This window comes from Calliopsis andreniformis, chromosome 10 (assembly GCF_051401765.1).
Source record: "Calliopsis andreniformis isolate RMS-2024a chromosome 10, iyCalAndr_principal, whole genome shotgun sequence".
In the NCBI taxonomy this organism is placed as follows: Eukaryota; Metazoa; Arthropoda; class Insecta; order Hymenoptera; family Andrenidae; genus Calliopsis; species Calliopsis andreniformis.
The window spans coordinates 14042754-14066349 of record NC_135071.1 but is presented as its reverse complement, the minus strand read 5'-3'; the positions used below and the strand labels follow the sequence as shown (position 1 = coordinate 14066349).

At 39.1% G+C, this 23596-nt stretch overlaps 1 protein-coding gene across 1 annotated transcript; it reads right to left on the bottom strand.

The window, feature by feature from the left end:
• Positions 1 to 608: 608 nt before the first annotated feature.
• Fuss (SKI family transcriptional corepressor fussel) lies at positions 609 to 22834 on the bottom strand. Its single transcript, XM_076387304.1, has 7 exons — positions 22751 to 22834; positions 16515 to 16611; positions 15994 to 16295; positions 14687 to 15279; positions 13038 to 13363; positions 2440 to 2563; positions 609 to 717 (listed from the first exon to the last, which is right to left on the bottom strand). Exons 2-7 carry the CDS (start codon positions 16608 to 16610, stop codon positions 617 to 619), a joined length of 1542 nt encoding a protein of 513 aa, XP_076243419.1. The 5' UTR covers position 16611; positions 22751 to 22834; the 3' UTR covers positions 609 to 616.
• Positions 22835 to 23596: the final 762 nt, after the last annotated feature.

The window sequence follows — 23596 nt, the reverse complement described above, 5'->3', positions numbered from 1 at the left end:
TATGTTAGTCCACATTTTCAACGTCCTGCAGCTCCCAGTGTTAACCAGGCTTCGGTATGTCCGCTTACTAACAAATTCTAAAAGAAACTCGGCTTCACAGCCGCTTTGTCTTCGGCTCGTAACATATCTATCATAATTTGAAGAAGTCCTCCATATTTACAGCGACTCCCATTAATACTCAAACACTAAGCAATTTCAATTTCTAAAGTCCACCTTGAACATGTAAATGTAAACCTGCTATTTTGTTGCTCGTTGTGTGGTTATTCAAAGCATGGAATTTAAAAATCAAAATTTTTGTGAGTTTTCAAATACTAATGGAAGCCACTATTCGAGCCAAGAAGGCGTTCGAATTACAATACAGAGCTGGAAGGAAGTGCTGTGGAACCAACGTGTCCAATTTGTCAAAATGGAATGGTTCACTTTTTGACTTGCAGTGAAAGTGGTCACAAATATTAATTCGATCGAGGAGTCACCTCTCTTGTCCATGTGACACTTCTTTCAAGCTCTGGATAGTAAAATGGCATCGAGATCCTAATTTACAGTTTTATGTTCAATTACTCTATTTTGGATTTTTAATTCGCAACTTTAGTTTCATCAGCGTCCATCTTTCTTCCGATTAATTAGTGGACGCAGACGGACTATGGATCTGCCCGTAAAATATGCCTCGCGGATGGCAAGCTGAGCAATCTGAAGCTGTCCTTTCCGTGGGTTCGTTTCCTGCAATCATTGCAAAACAGAACACTAGCAATATTTCATTTATTTGAGATAATCTAGCGAGAGTGATGAGTGTTTTTGAATTTCCCGCGTCTGGAGGAAACCATTTTGGGTGATGTGACTAACAAGGACCTTGAAACAGGATCCTACGCTTCTGTGCAAGTTTTACGTAATTATTTTATGAAAAATATTATATGTATATCACGAGACATTAAGTTGTTTGTTCTATTATGTATCTCCAAGAATTTTCTGAATGTTTCTAAACGTTGAATTTTTCGAATCACTTTTGTGAACATATAAGATTGTTTATTGAAAGTAGCGACTGTTTACTCAAATCGGATCTCTTTTTGATGTTAGTCAAAGCGTTTTATTCATCGTCGATTGTGTTGGCATTCAGTGGTACCGCAGCTATCTCATTATTTTCGGCTTAAGCATGTTTCTGGTACGATTGAAGTCTCAGCCTACACACGCGACATCCACATTGAATACACACAATATTTTAAATGTGTTAGTGTTTCACTAATAGTGAATTTTGATACATCGATCGGTCTCCTTGTGCTTACAATATAAACGCTTGAAGAAGAAAAGAAAATGAATCCTATATTATCTATATAAGTCTCTAGTTTTTACTGGAATCGACTTATAATAACTGAGAAAAGTAAAATGGCGACGCTTTGAAGATCTCGGATTCAATTAATGTCTCCAAGAAAGATTATTTTTTTATACAGTACTTATGTATTATTTTTATAATGAAGTTTAAAAAAAAGTTTTAGCTCATTTTTAGTGCCTCTCATATTTGACTATAAACCGAATACAATTTTGCTTGCTGAACAACCTTCAAAGACGAGAGATTGTTTACCAAATTTCTAGTAAATAATTACTACATATTTGGATCGCAAGGGAAACAGCGAAGGTCGTTCAGTCAACGTTTAAGCTGTTTGCATTTCGTTCTAATATTAGTAATTAATATTCGGTGTGGGAGGGGGGTTGCGAGAAGGTACGAGTCTCAATTAATTAGAGTAATTAGTCGCGACCGGAGTGTTAACTGAAAACGGAGGGCTGGCCCGATATCAGACGTGGAAGCTTGGGGGTTGAAGTGGTTGGGAAAAGGGGTTGCGAATCAACTCCTCTTCGTGAGGAGGCGTTTCCTCCCAACGCTTGCGCGCTCTCAAACACTTGACGCACACTCTGAAAAACCTTGCTCCCGTTCCGTACGTGAAACTTAAAAGAGAAACCTACTTTTAATGAATATCTACTTACTTCTTTCTTTGAAAGGTTTTTCTGATCTCTAATCTTTACATTAACCCTCTGTCTGCAATCTAGGTCGTTTACGACCTGAAGTATTCTTATTTTGTAATTTTTTCTAAAATGAAAAAGAGGTGGGATCTGGCAGTATAGGTAACATTAGAACCCATAGACAACTTGGAAATGTATTCAAGAATATTTTGAATTTTTTAAAACACAATAGGACAAAAAAAATCATTATCCGAAGTCGAAAGTATAAAGAATCGGATTTGATTTGGATTAAGTTTAACAATGTGGCAGTTCGATTGACTACCACTGTAAGTAGAATATTAAGTAACGATTTTTATAAATTACTGTGTCTCGAAGTATTTATATAAGTTTACGTGAGATTCAGAAGGTCGAATTTCCGAGGGTGCAATGCTCGGTTACATAATCGTATTGCCACATTATTGGTCGACTGATCACGTGACATTTACGTACCCTTTATCACGTGACGATAGAAGCTGCTTCCTTGCCAGCTGTCGGGACTTCTTGCAGGTTGAAGTTCTAGTTTCACGTCGCGTATGACTGCTGACTCCTCTGCTACTTTCTCAGCTTCTCGTTCCTGATAAATAAAATGACAAGCAACTGTTACACCTCAACTGGCAACTGCAAAAGTGTTTTTACAGTAAGTAACTTCAAATTTCAACAAAGATTGTGCACTAACCCCTTAAAACATGCTTCTTTCGTTATGCTATTAGAAATGTTCAATTTTCCTGGTGTAAGCAGTAGCCACTTACTATTTCAACTAGTAATCCCATAAATATAACCTAACTCCGCCACCACAGTAGTGGAACATGCCTTGTTTAATATTTCCAGCGATAGTGATCGTTCGACTACTCTACAAAGTAGTCGAGTTGAAAATTTGCCTCCCACGATTAAATTATTCGATTCGCTTAAATTATTCACGATTGAAGTATCTTTCTCTATCTTTTTGTATTTCAGGTCTTATTATGTATTCTGTCAGCTATTTTCAAGTAAAGGAGCGTCATTAACAAGCTACGGTGATCAAGTTTTTAAGGATAACAAAGTAAATGTAATCGGTGTCGCTTCTAGAGTGGCGTCACGTGACTACGTAATCACCGAGGGACCCGTCGGGATAAATATTTTAGTTTGTGGAGGCGTCACGCTTGCAGGTGGCTTTACCTGTTCGTTATGACTATCTGGAATCGTGCATCGCGATTGTTACGTCGAGGTATGTGTTTTAAAGTTATTCTTGTATTATGCGAGGTCCAAAGTTCTCAGAGGAAGAGAGGTTACTTTAACCCTTCGAATTGGTAATTTCGTAGAAAGTAGCTACACTTTGCTCAGGCGGTAATTAGTTTGTGAGAGTTCAGTACTTTTAGTTGCGATTTTTTTAAAGCTACATAGAACGAAAAATACTTGTTCGATTTACTTCAAATTTTGAGGGTATATTAATGAAATGTGAAATTTTAATTTTGCAATAATAGGTATATTTATTTAAAACGAATTAAAACTGGTTGAAATTTGGATTGTACGTGTCCATCAGAAATAATGAGGTTATATTGACGTATGCATGGATATCGAGCTAGTTTGAGAGGTTAATGGCACAACGATTGATGAATTTTATTTAATAGCTGTTTTTAATCCTCAACTACCTGCTGTGTCCTTTTTAGCAGTAATAATACGAATTGTTAGTTATTTATGTTGATGAGTAACTGAAGCTTAAAAATACTGTTCAACATAATGTGGGATTTTGTATTATATACATTACTGTAATATATTGTACTTTTACGAACAATTTAATATTATTTGAGAAAATTTGAGTAGGTATTGGAACTATTGAAAAATTGAAAATTTGAAAATTCGAAAGTTTGAATGTTTGAAAGTTCAAAATTTTGCGATTTAAATATTTGAAATGTGAATAAAAATTAACTATTCGCGTTTGGTAGTCGTTCAAACTTACAAAACTTCGTCCAAAGTAATTTACAATTTTTGTATTGCATATTAATATAAAAATTCAGGAGTGAAATGAAGTAATATTAACGTTATTGTACATGGAACATCCAAAATGTTAACATTTATAGGACAAGACTCCACCTGTGTGAAAATTACACATCTAAAAGTATTTAAATATGCATCGTTGCATGTCCACCTAGCAATCTTACATTTCGTGAGCCCTTCGTCACGGAAGGCTTACGCAGATTTTTAAATAACATCCGTCACGCGTTGGTTTCAGGGAATTGATGTAATCATTCTATCTTATCGGGAGATCGATGAAACGTGGAGCACTTTTATTGATGAAGACAATCTTTTAAAAGTATTTAAAAGAATTACGTATTTACTGGCATTTTAAGGGATGAAATCAGGCAAGAAGATGAGAGTTCGTGTGTACAGTGACCTTAGGTTCATTCATATGTAGTTAACAATCTTTGTTAATTATGAAAACTAGGCACTTGTAGTATATTTTGACTCGTGGGTCTCAGTCAGGAGTTGGAAACTAGAAATGGGGATAAATAGATTAGATACATGAACAAATTTTAATGATTTGAAAATAAAAAATTTCAATAATTAACACTGTAGACATTTACAAATTTTTTTAAATTAAAACTGTTTTAAAATTTGATAGCTTTACAAACTTCGAATATTTTTTCCCATTATGGTTCTATATTTCAAAAATACTTTTTACAGAATTGAATGTAAGTAAATTGCTTTCGAGCAATTTGCAGTAGCTGAAGCAGTCTTCAAGTAGGAAGCTTTAACATATCGATGTACTTTGCGCAAAGCTACCGGAACATTTAGATAATATCATGATTGATGGCAGTCAGGCTGGTTTGGGAATGCGTTTGTTAGTGAGCAGGTGTTCGATGTTCAAAGATACCCCTCGAGCTTGTATGCATCCTCACAATTGGCACATATGGTATATATCCATAATGCCCATGCAACCTCGGACGAATGTCGAGTTGACTCTAACTGGTAACCATCGTGACAGATCAATTTACTACGGTTAACTATGAATTATAGCTCGTTTCAGAATTAATCAGAACCATTACTCTAAGTGTCACTTCAAAAATGTGGCAAGATGAATTCTAAAAATGTTAGTTCTTGAGTAACTACTGAAATTATCTTCCGATATTGAAAAATGAATCTTATTTTTAATCAAAGAATTATAAAAATAAATTGGGGGTTCGATTTTGTTTTCTCTATATAAAATGCTGAGTCTTCGAAAAAATAGACCTCTGAATTTTTAATACCCACAAGGAATTAGTATTTAATAAAATATTCGTAACTAGTAGGATTGTTAGATACCTCTATAGTTATTAAAGACACAAGTATTCAATTTATGGTTAAGAATCAGAATTGTGTCGTTTGTTTTGTGGATTTAGAAGTGAGAAGGTTTCCCTTGGCACGCCGATGACGTAAGGAGAGATAAATAACTCCGTTTCATCGTTGTGAAAAAGTAGCGGTCACGTGCGCGTCGTAGCATATCCTAGACAGTAGTCTTGTCCTTTTTCCCTCTTCTGGACGTTGCAAGGTATCCCCATGGGTAAATTACGCGAAAGATAGATCCTGGACGAGGAGAAGAGAGCTAGGGCGAAGGAAAAGAAAACCACGAGTCTCAATCGGTTATCCAGTTATATTGCTCGTACGTGATGTTAGTAATACCATTTGATTGAAAACAGAGACGACAACAGAATCTGTCTCGAAGAATCGACTGTTCATAATTACATCTTTACAAAACAATCACCCTTACTGATCACAGTGACCTTGTGTTTACATTTCTTCCTACTTAAAATATTACAAAATTTAAAGTCTTCGATATAGCTCCTAAAAACTACCCCTATTTAACTAGTATCCAAAAAACACAATAACTAAACCTAAAAAAGCAAACTTTAACCCGTTTCACAAACAATACCCACGTCATCTTGAAACTACTCTTCCATTCAACTTGGCCCTCTTTGAAAACAAATTCAATTTCTCGGTTTACATTCCCTGACCTCTCAATTGACTCCATCTCGCGAGCTTATATCGACGCAATATCACCTAAACATACACAAAGTCTCGAAAACCCCTAAAAGAAAGGAACCTGCAGTAAAGAACGCACCACGTTCGAAGCCAGATTTCAGTGTTTATGCAAAACCTGTTCTATAGGGGCAGAAAAGAGTAAGGGGATGGGGCGTGGGGTGGGGCTGCACGCTGCGATTGTTTCTCCGTAATCCTTTATTGGATAAACGGGGCTGAAACAATTGAGCGAGCCATAACGCGAGGATGGGCCAGACGAGTGTGTCGGGTTTTCAGTTCGCCGATGTTAGCTTGTTCCTCGGCGTGCACGCGCACGCAGAAGCCCCGCTGGCGGTGGGGGCGGAGGCGGGGGTGGATGAACGAAGGGGGGCTCCGATAATGGAGGCGGGAAAGGATTTCTACCTACTTTGCCGGGTGAACGGAGTTACAAATGGGAGAACGCGGAACTCATCCGCAAGTGGGGACCCCTGTCCCCCCCTCGCCCTGTCTTTCCACCCCCGTAGTCTGCTTGTTTATCTGTTTAGGGCAAAAATTTGCCGATTCATTCTTCTAGACGCTATCTTCCTGGCTTACTGCATTTTTTGTGGTCTTGGTCAAAGTTTTAAGCCAGCGATCTTGGTATTATTTAGATATGTTTACTTAAAACGAGGGATTCTGAATTTCAGAGTCTGCAGGTTTCCTGAATATTTAATATTTAAATCTTCAAAGTTTCAAGCTGTGAACTCTCGAACTCCCGAATATTCAGTGCTTTCAATTTTCCAAAGTTACAAATCTTTGAGTTTGTATATATTTCAAATTCAAATTTTCAAATTTTCAAATTTTTAAATGTTCAAATTTTCAAATTTTTAAATATTCAAATTTTCAAATGTTCAAATTTTCAAACGTTTCAAAAGTTTGAAACTTTCAATTTTCAAATTTTCAAAGGTTTCACAGACTTTTAATTTTTCAGAGGTGCAAAATTTAAAATTAAAAAATTTTGAGCTTACAAATACTTAAAATTTACATGTATGTTTGTACTTTCAAGAAACTAGTTCAAAGTTTTAAACCTATATTCTGTGTTATGGACTTGTGTTTTATTATACTCTTGGTTTTAAGGGAAAATTTTCTTTAATTCAAGTACATATTCTATCTTGAGACTTTAATTGACAGTCACAAGTCTTGTCTGATAGACAAGTATCTTTCAGTGTTTGTTATATGAATAAATTCAGACAGAATCAATCCTCGTATTGTACTATGTTTCGATGGCGGAAATGCTGAATAAGAATCCGCAAATTCATGCGCAAAAATCAATATCGCGAGGGTCGAATATAAGCTTTGCACAAATTCCGATCAGGGGATGCAAGCCACTCGTCGAGTGCAAAGTTACTACGCAATCGTGTTAGTCAAATCGCTTCTGGTTCGCCGATCTTGACCAAATTCGCGTTGTGGAATTATGCCGAAGAATCAATTATAACGGCCATGATGCCTCTGTGTGCTTTGAGGAATTTTTGCTCAGTTTTGGAGCACAATAATTTTCCTTGTACATTCAAGCTTAATTTGGAACTTAAACCTAAATATATTTACCTAAACCTAAGTATATTTAAATCAAAAATTTAAGTATTGTAGTATTTTTCTTTCTCTTGTATTCAATAATGAGTTAAACAAAGAGACTGCTCGAGTCATTTTGTTTATTTATTATTAGACAAGTGTACATGTGAAGCTATATTAAGTTTTTAAGCTATTAAGTTAATTTCTGAGAATTTAAATTAATTAATAATTAATAGGTGTGTTATACTCTGTACAAAATGGTGAATTTAAAAACATTGTGTAGTGAGATATAAATGTCAATGAGAGCCAATGGAATCACAGTAGCGTAGTATTAATTGAAAAATCGTTAATAGGGCTCGAATTATAAAATAATTTTTACTCAAACTCTTTCGTTTATCGAGCTACACTGTGAACACAGTAGCAGAGTTAACGAGTTTCATTTGCCAAAATTTCGCCGCTCTCCCGTCGGCAATCCAAACACTTCATTCACTTTTCGAGTATCAACCCAGCGATTGCCGCATCACGAGTGTCCGTCGGCAGTTGATTGAAGCCTAGTGAAATGTAAAATTAGAAAAAATCGTTGGTGCTGCGTTAGACAACGCTCCATTCGATGTTAATCTTTAAATACTGATGGAACAGTGAAAATATCCCGGATATGGGTCAATCATCGGAAACGAGAAATTAGGCAGACATGCTATCATCAAAAATATGACAAAATGTTATCGAAGGGATGAAGGGGCTAGATATGTATGCTGGATGGAAATAAATGTAGGAGTTAGGTCTCGGAGAGGGTGCTATGAAGATGCAACCTAGAATATCACAATTAATTCAACAATCAACACCTATGACTCCTACAGCAAATCTCAGTTTCGTTTCCTGACGATTTAAGATGTCTAAAAAGAAATGAGTTTGATTTTCCAGAAATATGCTAGACCTGCAATGTTTAGTATTGTGCCTTAAATACCATTTCCAGATATGCATCTATTATTTTACTACAGCTATCAAGTTCTCGATTCTAAAAAAAGAAGCATCAAGGAAGAAAAAGCAGTGCAAATTAATACTGAAGAATAGTCTGTACGTTTATCTCCTCTTTCACGTCCTTACTTAAGCACCCCCAGCCGCCATTTTTAAGAACCGATGAGCACCATTAAATCTTCACTCCAGGCTGTTCTAAATGTCAGCGTTTGACCTTCTACCCGCGAGCCCTTCTGAACCCTTTGTGATTAAATTGACTGATAATACCAACCCAGGGTTTATTTGCTGAAAAAACTGTTGACCCGCTAACATTTGTCTTGAGGCCCTCGGTTCCTAAATAGTAGAATGCATTCGATCTTAAATGCCATCGGGAGATCGCGCTTAGTCACATGGTACTCACACGTGGGGATTCATGCGGGTCACGTGGTGCAAAGGTCCTCGAATGAGCGTTTAACGCGCGAGTCGGACAGGAAATTTAAAACTGCTCGAAGGGACGTGAAAGGGAGGTCGGAATTACGTGGGAGGGACGATAAAAGACGCGTCCCTTCGGAAATCTAATGACTCTTCAGACGAAGCGCAATTAAAAGTTGCGGTCGAAACTAACTAAACCAGCAGAAGTTTGATTTAAACGTTCCCAACTCCTCCTACAGCTACGTGACGGCGTTTAATTGCATTTAAATGGGCGACGGATGAGAGTGTCTTCGTGTCCCTCCGACGCGAGGGAATATTCGTTAATCATGATCGACCAAAGGATCTTAATTGACCAGAGGAACGACGCAAACGATAATCGCCTCGTTCTTATTTCGCGCTCGGCAAATACGTTAAGCGTCTCTGCTTTATTTCGACCCTCATTACTTTCTCAATGGCGGCCGGCACTTTTCGAGAGACTGCGAGTTCCTGGGGATTCGAGAAAGAGGTTAAAAGGAAATAGTTTGTTGAATTCAACAATGTTTCAATTCAGTTTAGGCTATTGTGCTGATAATGTCGATCAGACTTCAACTGAGGTTTAAAATGAAGCGAATAGTGATCTAGTAAGAAACTAGATTCATCTCTAGAACCCAATAAGTGATTAAACTAAACTCTAGTCTCTCATAAGTGACTCTATACTAAGTGGAGATTAATCCCTAGTTTATAATGATTGACTAAATTAGTTCTTTGTTCCTAGTTTATGGCAACTGATTAAAGTAGTTCCTAGTCCCTCGTTTTTTAGTTAAAGTCGCGATGTAGTGAATTTGAAGTGGAAAATACAGTGTTGTCTCGATATAAGCTCGATGGTATACGCATATTTGCTTGGAATTATTTTTTACATTAAGCTTAAGATAAAATTCAAGTTTTCAGTGATAAACTGATCTCAGAAACGGGGTTTTTAATATTCTGATGACCTCCTTAGGGGCCATGAGTATCTCTTCTGATCTCCTGGAGATTCAGATAAGAACCTTGCTTCCTTTCCAACTTTTCAAGAATCGTAAGATGTTTGACCTCTGACCTCTTATCCCTGACCATGTTCTAGGGGTCTCCAGAGGTCCTAGGTCAAGTATGCTGTAACCACTGAAGGGTTTTATTCCCAATCTATTCTCCAACCTGCTTATCGTTTTTTTCCTTAATTTATACAGCCTTTACTAACGAGATATGTAGAGAGACTATGGACTATTTAGTGATTTTTAGCTTCTAATAATTTCTTCTTCCTCTCTTAATTCCTTAGTACTTTGTGTCTTCTCTATCCCCTTGATTGATACCAAGAGACTGAAAGGGGCAACGTGACCCTTGACCCCCCTTACTGTCTTCTCAAAATATGTCCTCTAAAAGTGACTAGACTAATTCCTAGTTCCTAGTAAGATACTAGACATAGAAAACCATTATTTGTGGAAGTAAAGTTGGATATCCAAAAAAGGATGATCAACGTACGTTTCAAGTCGATATCGAGTTGGTCTTCTAGTAAAAATGATTACACAGACGGAACAAGTGGTTGACTAGATAAAAGCCATCACTCCCCTGTTTTCCTTTACCAGTCACTTCGATGAAGCGAAAAATAATTACGAATAATGTCGAGGGACTTTCTCGTATTGATATGTTCACCCTTGTCTGCGTCTCGCGCGACGTGTACACATGTTCGGCCCTGTTAAGATAAGAGAGTTGTCGGCTCCCTTCCCAAAGCGTGGATGTCCTCCACTCAACGCGCTCACCAACAAGGGAGAAATTGAAAATCTGCCTGGCAATCCGAGCAGCTTATCCCAGCCTAATCCTCTCCACTCTGTATTTTCCCCTCTCCCAATGACCTCCTTCAACTTCTCATTCACCTCTTGGTACATAGTAATTATACCTCTTTCAATCTTCAGCTGCATTAAACAAGAGCTCTCACAATTGAGAGACTAGACTGCTAGCGTCACCTTAAAAATATTATTAACTTTGGACAGTAGCTGTTTATATTATGAAGTATTAAAGGTGTGACCGTAGTTTTTTACTTGAGAGTTTTTGGCTATATTGAAAGGCTACTCTCAAGTCACTGCATCTTTTAAGCGTTTATAATTAACAAACGAAGGTTCAAGCATAATTCTGTTATTCTTAATTTTCATTTTATGTATTTTGAAGTCTAGAAGCAATTCTTAAACTTCGTCTCTTCTGTAGCCAAAGACCCTGTATAGTAATGCATTTAATTATCGAAACCTAATTGGATTGTACCTTTTATACAGAATAAGCGTTTTTGATAGTGACACGATTTCGATGTGCACGATGCACATCGCTGATCTAACTACCGTGCTCGTTCGTTTAATTATATTGGATAGAGTAAGTGTGCCTGCGAGTGTGTTATGTCCAGTCGATCACGTGCGCCCATTAGTTTGTGCGGTTGCGGGGTATTTACTGACACAATAATTATCACAATTGATGAGGCCAGCTATACGAGCAGCACGACCGCAAAGTCAATTCTAGAGACGAGTAGTGTTAGGAGTCCCTCACCCTTCTGTTAATTTCTAGCCTCTAGGTTTCACGAGAATCTACCATAATGTTCAATAACGTCGATGTAACGACCTCCGAGCGAAATCATTTAGTATCTGCACATCACTATACGTACAATACTCTCGTGTGTTGGTTTAAAGAGGACACTCTGTATATGGCTTAAATCTGGCTTGAGCTATCTTAAAAGTATCTTCATGAGAACTATCTGAATGAAGACTTAAACTATGTACTGGAAAATATGATATTAATGTATTCTTCAGTCAAATAGCTTCCTATAAAAATAACTAAATAAACACGAATAGCTATTACTGCAATAGACAAAATACAGCCACTAGCTGTTCTTGGAATTTAACTTGCACAAAATCCCCTGAATAAGAATTTTTTGTTTCTTCAAATAAGAGTATAGAAAAATTCCAAACGACTTAAGAATAAAAATTATGTCACTTCGAAAAAGGGGACTAGTGTCGTGGATTGACGGCTACAGCTCCGTTAATTCGATTAACCAGAAGTAAAACTGTTTGATCAGTATCGTGTGGCTCAAAGTTTCCACGTCAATCGTTTGCAGAAGGGAAGGGCTACTTTTCTTTCCTTATAGGTAAATACACTTCATTATTAAACGCTCAGTATATATAGTTTTGTTTGCTGATTCGATGCCAGTTCTCACAAAATTCAATATTAATGTACAGCAAATCAAAGACAATTTTAATTCTAATCTTCGTTTTCAATGATACCTTCTTCACTATTTTCAATTTGATCTACTGAACACTTGATCTACTTTTTTGTCCACAAAATTAATTTATGTTCAACCTGTTTAAATAGATATACTAATATCTGCTGTGTATCAATTACTAAAGTTTTTTAACGAATTAATTAATAGTATTATGTAATATTCAGTCTCTGAAAATTTGTTAAACAGGCAGGTGTTCTTAGAATCCTTCAAAAATAAGTTCTACCAGATACACGTCCCTCAAACCTTGTTTTCGCCTCATAAATTTTTCATTCAAGTATCTTATCGCTTAATCGAGACCCTAATAGCTCGATTGCCGCCACGAGGCTCAAAAACGTGTCCACATCGCGACAAAGTAGTCTCCCGTCGGCACGTGACTATTGTCGCGGCTTTAATTTGCATGGGTCCTTCAAAGGCACCGTGACGCACTATCAGAGCTAAGAATTTCGCAAACACTTGCCACTGAGAGAGTTTCAAGACTGTATCGAATTGCCAAACACACGTTAATAGCTCGCGATAATTGCGCGATTTGAGTGGGCATTCTGATCAGGGTGCACCAAAATGTGTAGCTAGACACAGACACTGAATCACTTCATGGCTCACAAACAGTAGAGGTCTTTAATAAAACCCATGATACTGTCTTACTCTTGAGGAGACATACCGAGAAATTTTGTAGAAAATAGTGATGAACTCAGAGTAGTGTTTTACATCTGAGGATTCCTACTAACACTAAACCACTTTTAAAAGGTGCAAATCGTTCTCTGAAGTGCAACTATTTTAAGGCACTTTTAGTGACACAATATACAGATAGTCACCAGGTGATTTAACTATCTAGAAAAGTGAATTTTTGTGTAAATGAAAAGTTGCTCACCGTTTCCCGAGGAGGACTCCAGCACTGAGGAGAATTGCGTCCACTGTGACTGCTGGTGGAGGATTTTGGGATCGAATGAAGATTCTGAGGAGCCACGTTGAGAGGCGTCACTGGGTCATCTTCTGTTGTTTCGATGTCCACCTCGTCGTCGGAGCTGCCCTCGTTATTTGTCACTGAACTGTCTGGGGGCTGTTCTGGGGCCACTGACTCCACGATGGGGGGCCCACGGATGACTGGACGAAAGGCAGACTGATGTAAGGAGGGACTCACTGCGGGCATCAGGGGCTCCGTGGGACTCGAACCGCTTATTGGTGGGGGAAGAGGCCCTAGATAATAAAACAGTGATTGTTGTGACTTTTTTGTAAGAATGAGGCTTTTTATTAAAGTTACATATTATCCTCAAGCTTATTATTCAAGAAAAGAACTCGACTATATAAATGAATAAATTTTCAAATTTTTTAATCCTTCAATTATTAGATGTATCACTACCCGCTACAGTTTTTAAATTTTCAAATTCATTGAACATTTTTCTATTTCCAGATACTTATTCAAAGTTTCAAATTTTCAATTTTGAAATTAAATATTATAAGTAATACTCATATTGAAGGATTTTCAAATACCTAAATTTTCAATTTCCACAATTCTTAAATTACAAAGTATGTAAAGTTTCTTAAATTTTTTAGTCTTTATATTTTGCGGAGAAAACACGTTTAAAAATGCGTGTACTTGAATTCTTCAAGTAGTATAATGTTACTATGACTCACATAGTAACGATGCTAACTATTAGTTAGCGTAACAACTGAAGTGCAAATAATATTTTTATCATAGATTGTAAACGTATACTGTTTAGAAACGTATGCCTGCAGAATTATGGATTATTTCGATAACCTTACTTGCAACGAGCATGAAACATTAACTAACGACACTTGTTGTGAGCCACGGTTAAGCTAATCCTCTAAATAGCTCGTACATTCGCGGCTAAAACTTGTTACCATCAGGAGTAACTTTTGCACGCCACTCGAATTAATAGCCACAGATGCGGAACTTCGTTCGCTATTAGTTAAGTAATAATTTCAGTTGATTAATATCAACCGCAAGCGTTTATACGGAATAGTGATATCAATCAGTAATACATGGACGTATCATTGAGTATTAATAATTATTGCTAAACGCCATTACATTATATTTCGCTACGATCATTGACGCTGTAATGATTAATCATTTTCATTCTAATTTTTGGCTTTCCTGTTTGCCGTGTAATTACTCCCGTGAACTTTGCAGATCGACGTAATCCCCGCAATTTGCGTGGGTTGAACAGAAGGAATATAGCGAAATGTACCATTTCTCCTGTTTCAATTTTTTCTTGCTTTAAAATAGTGGAATTTATGCGACATGAAAATAACGAAGAGAGATAATCAAGTGTGCTAATTCAATTTTTAATGAATCTGGAAATTGTGAAGTCTCTGGATTTCAAATTTTTTAATTAAAAAATTTTAGAATTTTTTAAATTCCAGGTACACACATATAGGAAATACAAACAAGCATTCCCTAGTCATCACAGACACACTTTCACTTTTCTATCAATGTCCCACCTTCTCTACTCCGACCCCCAAAAACTTATCGTCAGACCAAAAACCCCTGGAACTCACCAGGAAACAGCACAGGTCCTCTCTTAGCGAGCCAAGGCAGCGCGTAGGGCGAGAACGGGAACCCAGGCGTTTTGGCCGCGGCGACGGCGGCGGCCTGCTGGTGCTGGTGCCACACGTAGTCCATGACGAGGCTTCTGGACAGGGGCAGAGGCAGCTCGGGGAACGGTGGCACCCTCGGATGCGCTGTAGTGGAGACGAGGGCTGGAATCTGCCCCGTGGGGGATGATCTCGACTGCTTCGCGGGGCTGGGCGACTCCCTTGATGTCGGATTATTAAGCAACCGCTTCCTAGTCCCGCCGTTGAACATCGCTTTCACGTCCTCCCACGCGTGCACCACCTCGTCAGGTGGGCTGCCCGACAGCTTCATGTGACGTCGCCACGAGTTGAAGTTCGCTGCGTCCGGCTGGACGTACTTGTCCGACGGGCCGATACGGTGAGAATGGAAGATGAACTTGTTGGGGGAGAAGAACAGGCCGCAGTAGGCGCACTTTATGCACTTCGCGCGGGAGCTGTTGTAGCGGGCGGGCAGGAAGGCCCCGCTGCAGCCCCAGGCGCACTCGTGGTGCACTGAGAAGGCGAAGTCCTCGGGCAATCTTTCGGGAGAAATACAGTCTTCAGGGTTTGGGCAGTGATAGTGACAAGGATGTATTGGGTTGATGTATAAATTCTGCATCATTTTTTCCTTTCTTTCATACATGAGGAATATGCTCTTTTATGCTATAAAATGGCTGTAGCTTCTTGATTCTACTTGTAATTATAGCATATGTGTTATAATAAGTAAAATATTAACAATTCCACGAACGAGAAAGAGAGAAGTGATATGAGACCAACTGATACATCAACATAATAGTAGCTACTGAGGTTGATTGGGGTACCAAGCTATTAAATGTAGTGAAAGGATGTGTTGCAAGTGGATCCTAGCTTAGAACACTATGGATAAGTGTGACATGAGGTGGCAAGACAAAATCTGAGGAATTTAAGATTGCAGAAGTTCAGTTTGAATCTCCTTCCTATTTATACTGATAAATTGTGTTTGCTTGTGGGTACCAAGATCCTATATTAGCTTCTTGTCAGTGAAGCACAATAGGTACTGTTCAGAGTTCAGGAGATGGTCCCTGGAAATACTGTAGATTCCATAGGTTCCAGGGACTATCTTCTGAGCTCTAAGCAATACTTTAGATCGCAAGAACTCAGTTCTACCCTCTATCAATTCAATCCAAGGGGTCTTGTGCCTCTAACAGCGTTCAAACTCGATTCTATGCATTCAAATAGTAATTTCTATTAAACTTAATCTGAAAGTGACCAACCTGGGCGGTGCATTGTCACCAAGGAACGACTTGCAGAGTCGCTCAGCTTCTCTTCGCGTGATCATGCCGCACCTTCTAGAAGACACTGGCATGGCGCCTGCGCGTCGCAGGATCTCTAACTGGACAGGTGTACATTGCACGCAAGTGATGCCCAACGCGACCCTGCGGTTGTGGATCTCGTTGTAGCTGAATTGCTTTAGCAACGTGTTGCTGATCTGCGCCAAGCAGAGTCTCTCTTGACCCTCGATCACCAAGGAGACGATATGGATCCCGTAAAGGGAAACTGTGCCCACCTGCAACTCCTGTGGATTTAGGTTCGCGACGTGGTCCTTTCAAATTCGGGTGGCGATTTGAGACCTATCTTTAAACCCTTTCCATGCTACAGTACCTAATTTCTAATGATCATCGTAAAGATAAGATTAATTATCTTTCGGCTTTCTCGTTCATTTTCTTTGGAGGGGACAGGCTCAGGGTTTAATCCATCACAGTTGAGAAAAATCTTGTGGTAGGACATACAGTACCTGATTAGATTTTGAGTGTGACTGTGGCTGTGGCGACTGTGCTGAATTTTGGGACGCTGTTATCGGAGGCCTTGATAACACCGCTGGCCCGTCCATCCTGGAACAAATAATTTTCTGTTTTCATTCGAATTTCGTTATAGAAATTATAATATGATATTTAAGATTGATTATTATTTAGAATTACATTTCAGAACTATGAAATATTTTATGTGAATTAATATTTGAAAAAATCAAAAAATGAAAATTCGGAAGTTGAATGTTCAATCACTTGAGAAGTTGAAAGTCTGAACATTTTTGGATAAAGGTTTTTGAATATTAATATGTTTAATAATTTAATAATTAGAAAATCTGATATTTTAAAAAATCTATGCGAGGGCCAAAAATTTGCAAATAAACAAACACTTTCAGTAGTTTCACTTGCTCTGAAAAATTTAGATATTTCTGAAAATATGTTTAAAAATATTAATGCACTCTTCTAACGTATCAATCAATTTAAATTTGATTCTCTGATAACGTGTAGCACGATAAAAAAGCGTTTATTGATTCGTCTTCTCGCTTCCGCGTTCCTTGTAATTATATTTATTACATTTTATCGATTGCTCGCCGTCGGCTATTAAACGTCCCGCTGCATTTAGTTCGATTAAATCGTAGCATCCACTTTTTTGCAGACACTCACTCATTTGCGGTCAATTAAGCACGATCGAAATTGATTCGCGTCGGAGTGATCAACTTTTGGCAATAGGGCGGTAGTGCGAGATTTCAAATGTGATTACAGTATTTCTTCATGATGGCCTCGTTACATTTACTATAGTTTGATATTATTTAGAGTGGAGGAGTTTTATTAGACGAGACCAAAGAGGGACATCATGAGCAGGAGCTAACTTCGAAAACGTTCCTCGCGCTATAAACTCGCCAATGAGTTTATATCAGTCAAACGTCATAAGTTGAGTTCCACTATGGTCCTACCAGACGCCATTTTTAATCACCCCTGATGGTTCTGAGGATTAACTAAATTTGAGACGTCGCGCGACGTTAGCTGATAGAATTAAGTACTGCTGATCAGAGTCTGTCTTTTTAATTGATCCAAGAATGAAAGGAAGTAGGTTCTTTACCTTAGAAATTAATCAATAAGAGTATCACCTTAAACAAAACTGCGAAATGCAAAGGATGCAGTCTCAGATAAAACTGGAAATTATAGATGACTTTTCAAAATGTCAGACTGTTATCAAAGCATGGCTCAAGTTTTCAGTCCTACCCTCATGGTTAATACACTGAGTAATGAGAAGATTGAATAACAGAATGTAGATAATCAACGTCTGATTAATTCAGACCTCACTGTATCCCGATAAAAGATCCCGTTCAATTGAATCGTGCATCAAGAACCCAACTTAAAACTAACAATCTCGATTGTCTCGACGTTTCCAATCGAACGGTCCCCCAAAGAAGGCAGAGCGGTACCAAACCGAAGACCAACGATAAAGGAGCGGGTTAAGCGAGCTCGTTATTGTCTTCCTCGACGCGAGCCGTTAGAAAATGGCTGCCGAGGTATTAGCCAGTGCGCGAGTGCCAACTTCCCATTAACTTAACGCACGGCGGAAGATTTCGTCGAAGCAGTGAATTTTTCATGAGCGAGCGTCGGCAAGAAAGAAGAGCGGAGAAATAAAAACCCTAGACAGGGATACACGGATACAGAGAGACAGAGCGATAGTGTCTGCGTATCTGTGTCAGAGCGAGACAGAGAGGGAGGGGGGTACAGAGAAATCCGATTTTGCGCAGGTATAAGAGAGAGGGGGTGGAGGTCGGTTCGCGAGGGGGGGAGACGAGGAATGTGGAGGCAGCCCTCGGTGTTGATTTTAATTGAAAACGCCTCCATGAAGGTACACCTTGCCCGTGTATGGGTGTACGTGCAGAGGTACATAGATAAAACTCATCTGCGAGCCACTGTAGCTTCGTGGAGCACAGAGAGCGCCAGCAAACGTCCCCGGGGAGCCAGGGGGTAATTCAATTTGACACCCCCCACCCACGCTTAAACAAGGCAGCACCCATCCGACCCTCCACTTTCACCCTTCCCTCCTCCTCCTCCTCTTCCTCCTCCACCACCACCCCCTCATTCCCCCCACGCCCCCATCCCCGAGCTGACCGTGCTCGGTGCTCGCTTCGTCGCGCAAATTAAATTCTCATCCACCGTGAAACAATGCCGTGCCCCAGCCGGAACAACCCCCACCAACCCCCTCCCCCTCGTTCGTCGACGTCCCATCCGTCGATCGCAACCGTCCCTCGACCGTTTTCTACCTGCCCTCCCTCCCTTCCTCCCTTCCTCCCCCCTCCCTCCTCCAGCACTCTACTCCCACGCACACCACTCCTCCGATAACTACCCCTTCGGCTGTTACTGGATTCCGGTGGTCAGCGGTTCGACAGATCGGACTCGAATCGACCGCATTAATTACTTGCTACTTACAATTAGTGCAAACTAGAAATGGCCGCACGCGGCCCACTAATGAGCCGGTGTTTGTTCGGCTACTTGCGCGGGGTTCATTAGCTAATTGAGACGCGACGTGGAGCAAGATGGGCAGAGGGAGGGCGAAGGGGTGGACGGCGTAGCGAGGTGGCGTTTCGAGTGGGCAGGGGAGGATTCTTTGAGATAGCTGGCCCGAGGAAGGTATTTGCGCTTCGGCGCTGGAGGATTCTGAAAGATTATGGTGGATGGACTCGGGTAGAGCGCGGAGTGATGCGAGGTGACGATGTTTTGGGATAGATTTCTTTGGGGGAATTGGGTTGAGGAGGACAGATGGGCTGAGGAATTAGTGGGTGAAGAATGCGTGAGGTAGGAAGGGATTTATTGGATAATTGAGGTGTGATGGAGTTTGGTGGATAAAGAGAAATTTTAGGGATAGATTCTGTGTTTTGATGTCATTGATTGGGTCTGAGAAGCCTCCTTTGAGAGACTTGGAGTGAGGGAGATGTGTGGACTAGGATATCAGTGGATACTGGAAGATACTAGAATTAGTACTCTAGATGTAGATGTTTACTACAGTGCTTGGAATGAACTATTTTTACTTGGTCGTAATATGAAAGTTTGAGAAACTGAAGATTTGTATCTCGAAGAAATAGTACTGAGGTCCCTGACTAGTGGTGGTATCCAAGGATTAAATCGAAGTTGCATAAAAATAGAATTGTGCATGCTTAATATTCACCAGGAGGATTTGCGACGGTGTATAAAAGTGCTGGAATAAAGTTCCTACGCGAACCAACAAAGCACACAAATTTGAAAATTTACTTTTCCTATTTGGATATAGTAATGAAGCAGAATCATGGTGAAAAGAAATCTGCAAGATACAAGTTGCATGCAGAGGGCATGAGGATGAGCGTGCTCTCGAGCTCGCGGATTATTTAAATGCAAACACAATGTTGTAGCGAGTATTGTTCCCCTCTCGGTTGTTTTACAATTCAATCTGCGATCCTCGGTCGTGGTTGGGGGCCTAGGAATGGGTCAGGGAACACTTGCTCGTTCATTGTAACGTTGTTAAATCTCTGCGCCTCCATTATGACTACATTGTGCTCTTATTTCACGCTCTTTCCCCATCATTCCCTGCTTCGACCCTCCAGCTTTTCCCTCTACGTCACAACTTCCGCTATACCTCCTCTTTCATGACGTCTAGCTATTTAAATACACGTTCCTCATTCGATGGCATCCAGAAAATAAGTTAACCAAGAGTGAAAAATATTTTTAGAGAGAGTAAAAAAATATTTTTAAAGAGTTAAAAAATGGAAAGAATTTTTCAACTAAAGAATCATTTACTGTATTCACTATGTTAAGCGCCATTGAGGGGTTGAATCTTTAAAATATACTTCTTTCAATTGTGCTGAACCTACGACCTCTTTACTTCTCTCTAAAAAATTATTTACTTTCTTATTAGTTTTTCCCGAAGAAGTTCATAATTTTGAAGCATCTTTTTTTTCTATTAGCAAGTGTTGTCTTCTCTCCAAAGTTTCTTATCTGGCAAGTAAAGTTTTAAGCCTTCATCCTAAAGAATCTTACTAACCAAATGTAGCTTAACCTAACGTGACCAGCAGAATAGTTATTTTCTGTCAGTATTCAAACATTGCGTTTGGAAGTTTCGTGAAAGAATTCGCGTTGCAAAGTCCGAGTAAAGGGAGTGAGATAAATTGATAGTCAATTCACGAGTCTTGTAGCAAACTGATCCCATGGGGATAGATTCGCCAAGGGGGATCGCTCGGTATACGTACAGGCAAACACCATAAACTGTTTGCCCAGAGATTAGCCGTGCTTGGGGTTTCACTTGCGAAGAACCTTGAAAACAACAACCTGTTCTGTTTAGAACGATTAATAAGCTTGCCTCAGGGCTCAGGTGAACCCCTGGAAAAAGTTTAGCTTCGAACATCTGAAAGCAATTTCACGAATTACTTAAGTTTGCCAGTTCCGAGTAATTTTTCGGTTGGCTACTTACGGACGATCAACTTTATTCCTATGGAGAGGGATTTCAGATCTGCTTTTACACGTAATGTGTCGTAGTTATGGTGAACAAATTTCAACTTTGAAAATTAAAGAAAAGTAAGAAAATTTTAGCTTGAAAAATTGAGAAGTATGTACTGAGCAAAATGTTAAATTTGAAAATTGAAGAAAAGTGTAGTAAATTTTGTTCTACTTGAAACTCGAGAAAAATAAGATAACAGAGATATTGTATAAATTTGAAAGTTATTTTCTGAACTGAAATGGCTTTATTAGGTTCGATGGTCCCCGCTATCATTTTTAAATCGCAGATAAAAATGTTGAATGCTTTCAAGTAGGATTATAGGTTACCCATAAAGAAGTACTTTTTATAAACATTTGCAGTTTTGAAAAGCTACCATTCCATTCATGTAACTCTTATTTATGATGGTAGTTTAACTTTTGAAACCTAAATACTGAGTCATATTTATGGAAATAAAGAAAAACATGTTTAGTAAGTATTCTGTGATGCAATCTTCAAATCATTTTGGTATTGGGAAATTAAATTTTGATTTCACGAAATCATTGTGATTGAAAGAAGTTGATGATTGTGTTGGCTGACCATACACATGTTTCTACTACTTAGTACCTCATGTTAGAACGCTGTGACAGCACGGCGGCGCTTACTACTTGAAAGTAAGTAGTACAAGTAACGCTGTAGTCAGACAGTAGAACATTTGCTACCACATGTATTTCAAACTTTCAAATTTACGAATGTTTGACACACAAACCTTTAATTTCTTAAAACTTACAGCTCTGAACTTTCAAATATTGAAACCTTTCGAATTTACATATTTTTGAATATTTCAAAACAAGATTCTAATCTCGAGTTTTCAGACTTTGAAATACTCAAAGTTTTTAAATTTGTAATTTTTCAAAGTAATTTTATATGTTTATTCCAATGTATGTATTTGATAATCTATCTCTGTAAAGTGTTGAAGTAAAATTGTTAAATGTTATAATAAGCGTGATCTCTATGTATGGTACTTGTTAGTCAAGTAATTTGAAGAATGCAACGAAACCTTTTCAACTAAAGAATTATTTGATATTGCTACTATTTTAGGGTACTCTTGCTGTGAAACTTTTAGTTCGTTATTAGTGCTTTTTATCTTTCTACTTTAGCCACTGTTAACTTTGTATAATATTTTCTAAAATTGCTGTTATATTTTTTTAGCAAGACTATACAAAGTAGTTTAGTTATTCTTCTTAAATATTGAACAATTTACATAACACGTTCAGTACGAGACGTTTTCGAGAGTTTTACTCTACGTACAGGAATCTTTTTTTCCTTTGTTCTCTTTTATTCTGTGATGTCTTAAAGCATCATACACGCAGTATGATGTACCTTACTAAACGTGTCAAAGACACTTCAAAGAGACTAAAGGTCAGAGTATCTGCCCACATTAAACACAAGAATTATTTGCCTGTATCTTCCTTAAGCTTCACTGGCAAAGTTAACTCAAACGAAGAGAAGCAAACATATAACAAGTCAACGAAAAACAATAAATTACAGTCCAATGAAAATCCAAATACAAAAAGAAATTCCTAAAGCAAGCGTATAATTTCTCAAAACTTTTCGAGTGGAGTGTATCTACCCTAAAAGAAATTTCGAACACAAATACTTAACTTCACTTTTACGGTTGCCATTATTACGTCACCAAGCTCCTCCAAAATCTCGTTTCCTCCACGTGTAGACAACTACAAAACCCCGAGAATTAACACGTACCTGATCGAGTCCTGTCAGTCTCAAAACCCTCCTCCGTCGTTCACAAACCGATCACGAGTTCCATCGCGCTTAGTCCTTCTCAAATTGACCGACCGTGGACACTCAGACAGAGCGCAGCGAATACGCGAGGACCAAGAGACGTGTTAAGGGTGGCAACAAGCGACTGTCCATATCTTGCAGCTTCGAAACGCTTCGTGAGCCACCACCACCCTTCCCTCGTACCCTCTGCTCGCGCTCGTACCCGCCGCGGGTGGGAGGGAGAAGGGACACGAGATCGCGACGCTCCGCCCACGGAGTCAGTCAACGCCGCGGCAGCCAATCCCGCGGCGACGTGTCGGGGTGGGGGCGGAGCCGAGGGAGCGAGGCTCTAGGGGTGGCTCGCCTCAGGGGTAACTACAAACACGTACTTACCGAACGTTACGATCATGTCGAGGCACGCACACAGGGCTGCTTTGTGCCTCGTGTATGAGATGGGACGAATACAAACGGAAATGCCCCGTGCGTCGCTCAAGCGGAACGTTCTCTAAGATTAATTTCTGACGGCGCTATGAAGTTTCGAGGCGATGTTAATAATGCAGATTGCGCGCCAGCAGGTCCTTTTTGTGTGTATATCGGGTGGTTAATTTTGTGAGTATTGGAGGATCGTTTTTGGATGGTTTGTTGATGCGAAGGGACTCTTTCTTGGGCGCTTATAAATAATTTAAATTGTACAGGGTGTTCGATAGCGGGTGACAGAAATTTTAAGTGGATTTAAATGCTGAAATAAGATAAAAATGAAGATAGACGAAATTGTTTTTGAGGCTTCATTTTTGAGTTATAAATCGTTAGAAGATCTAAAATAATGAA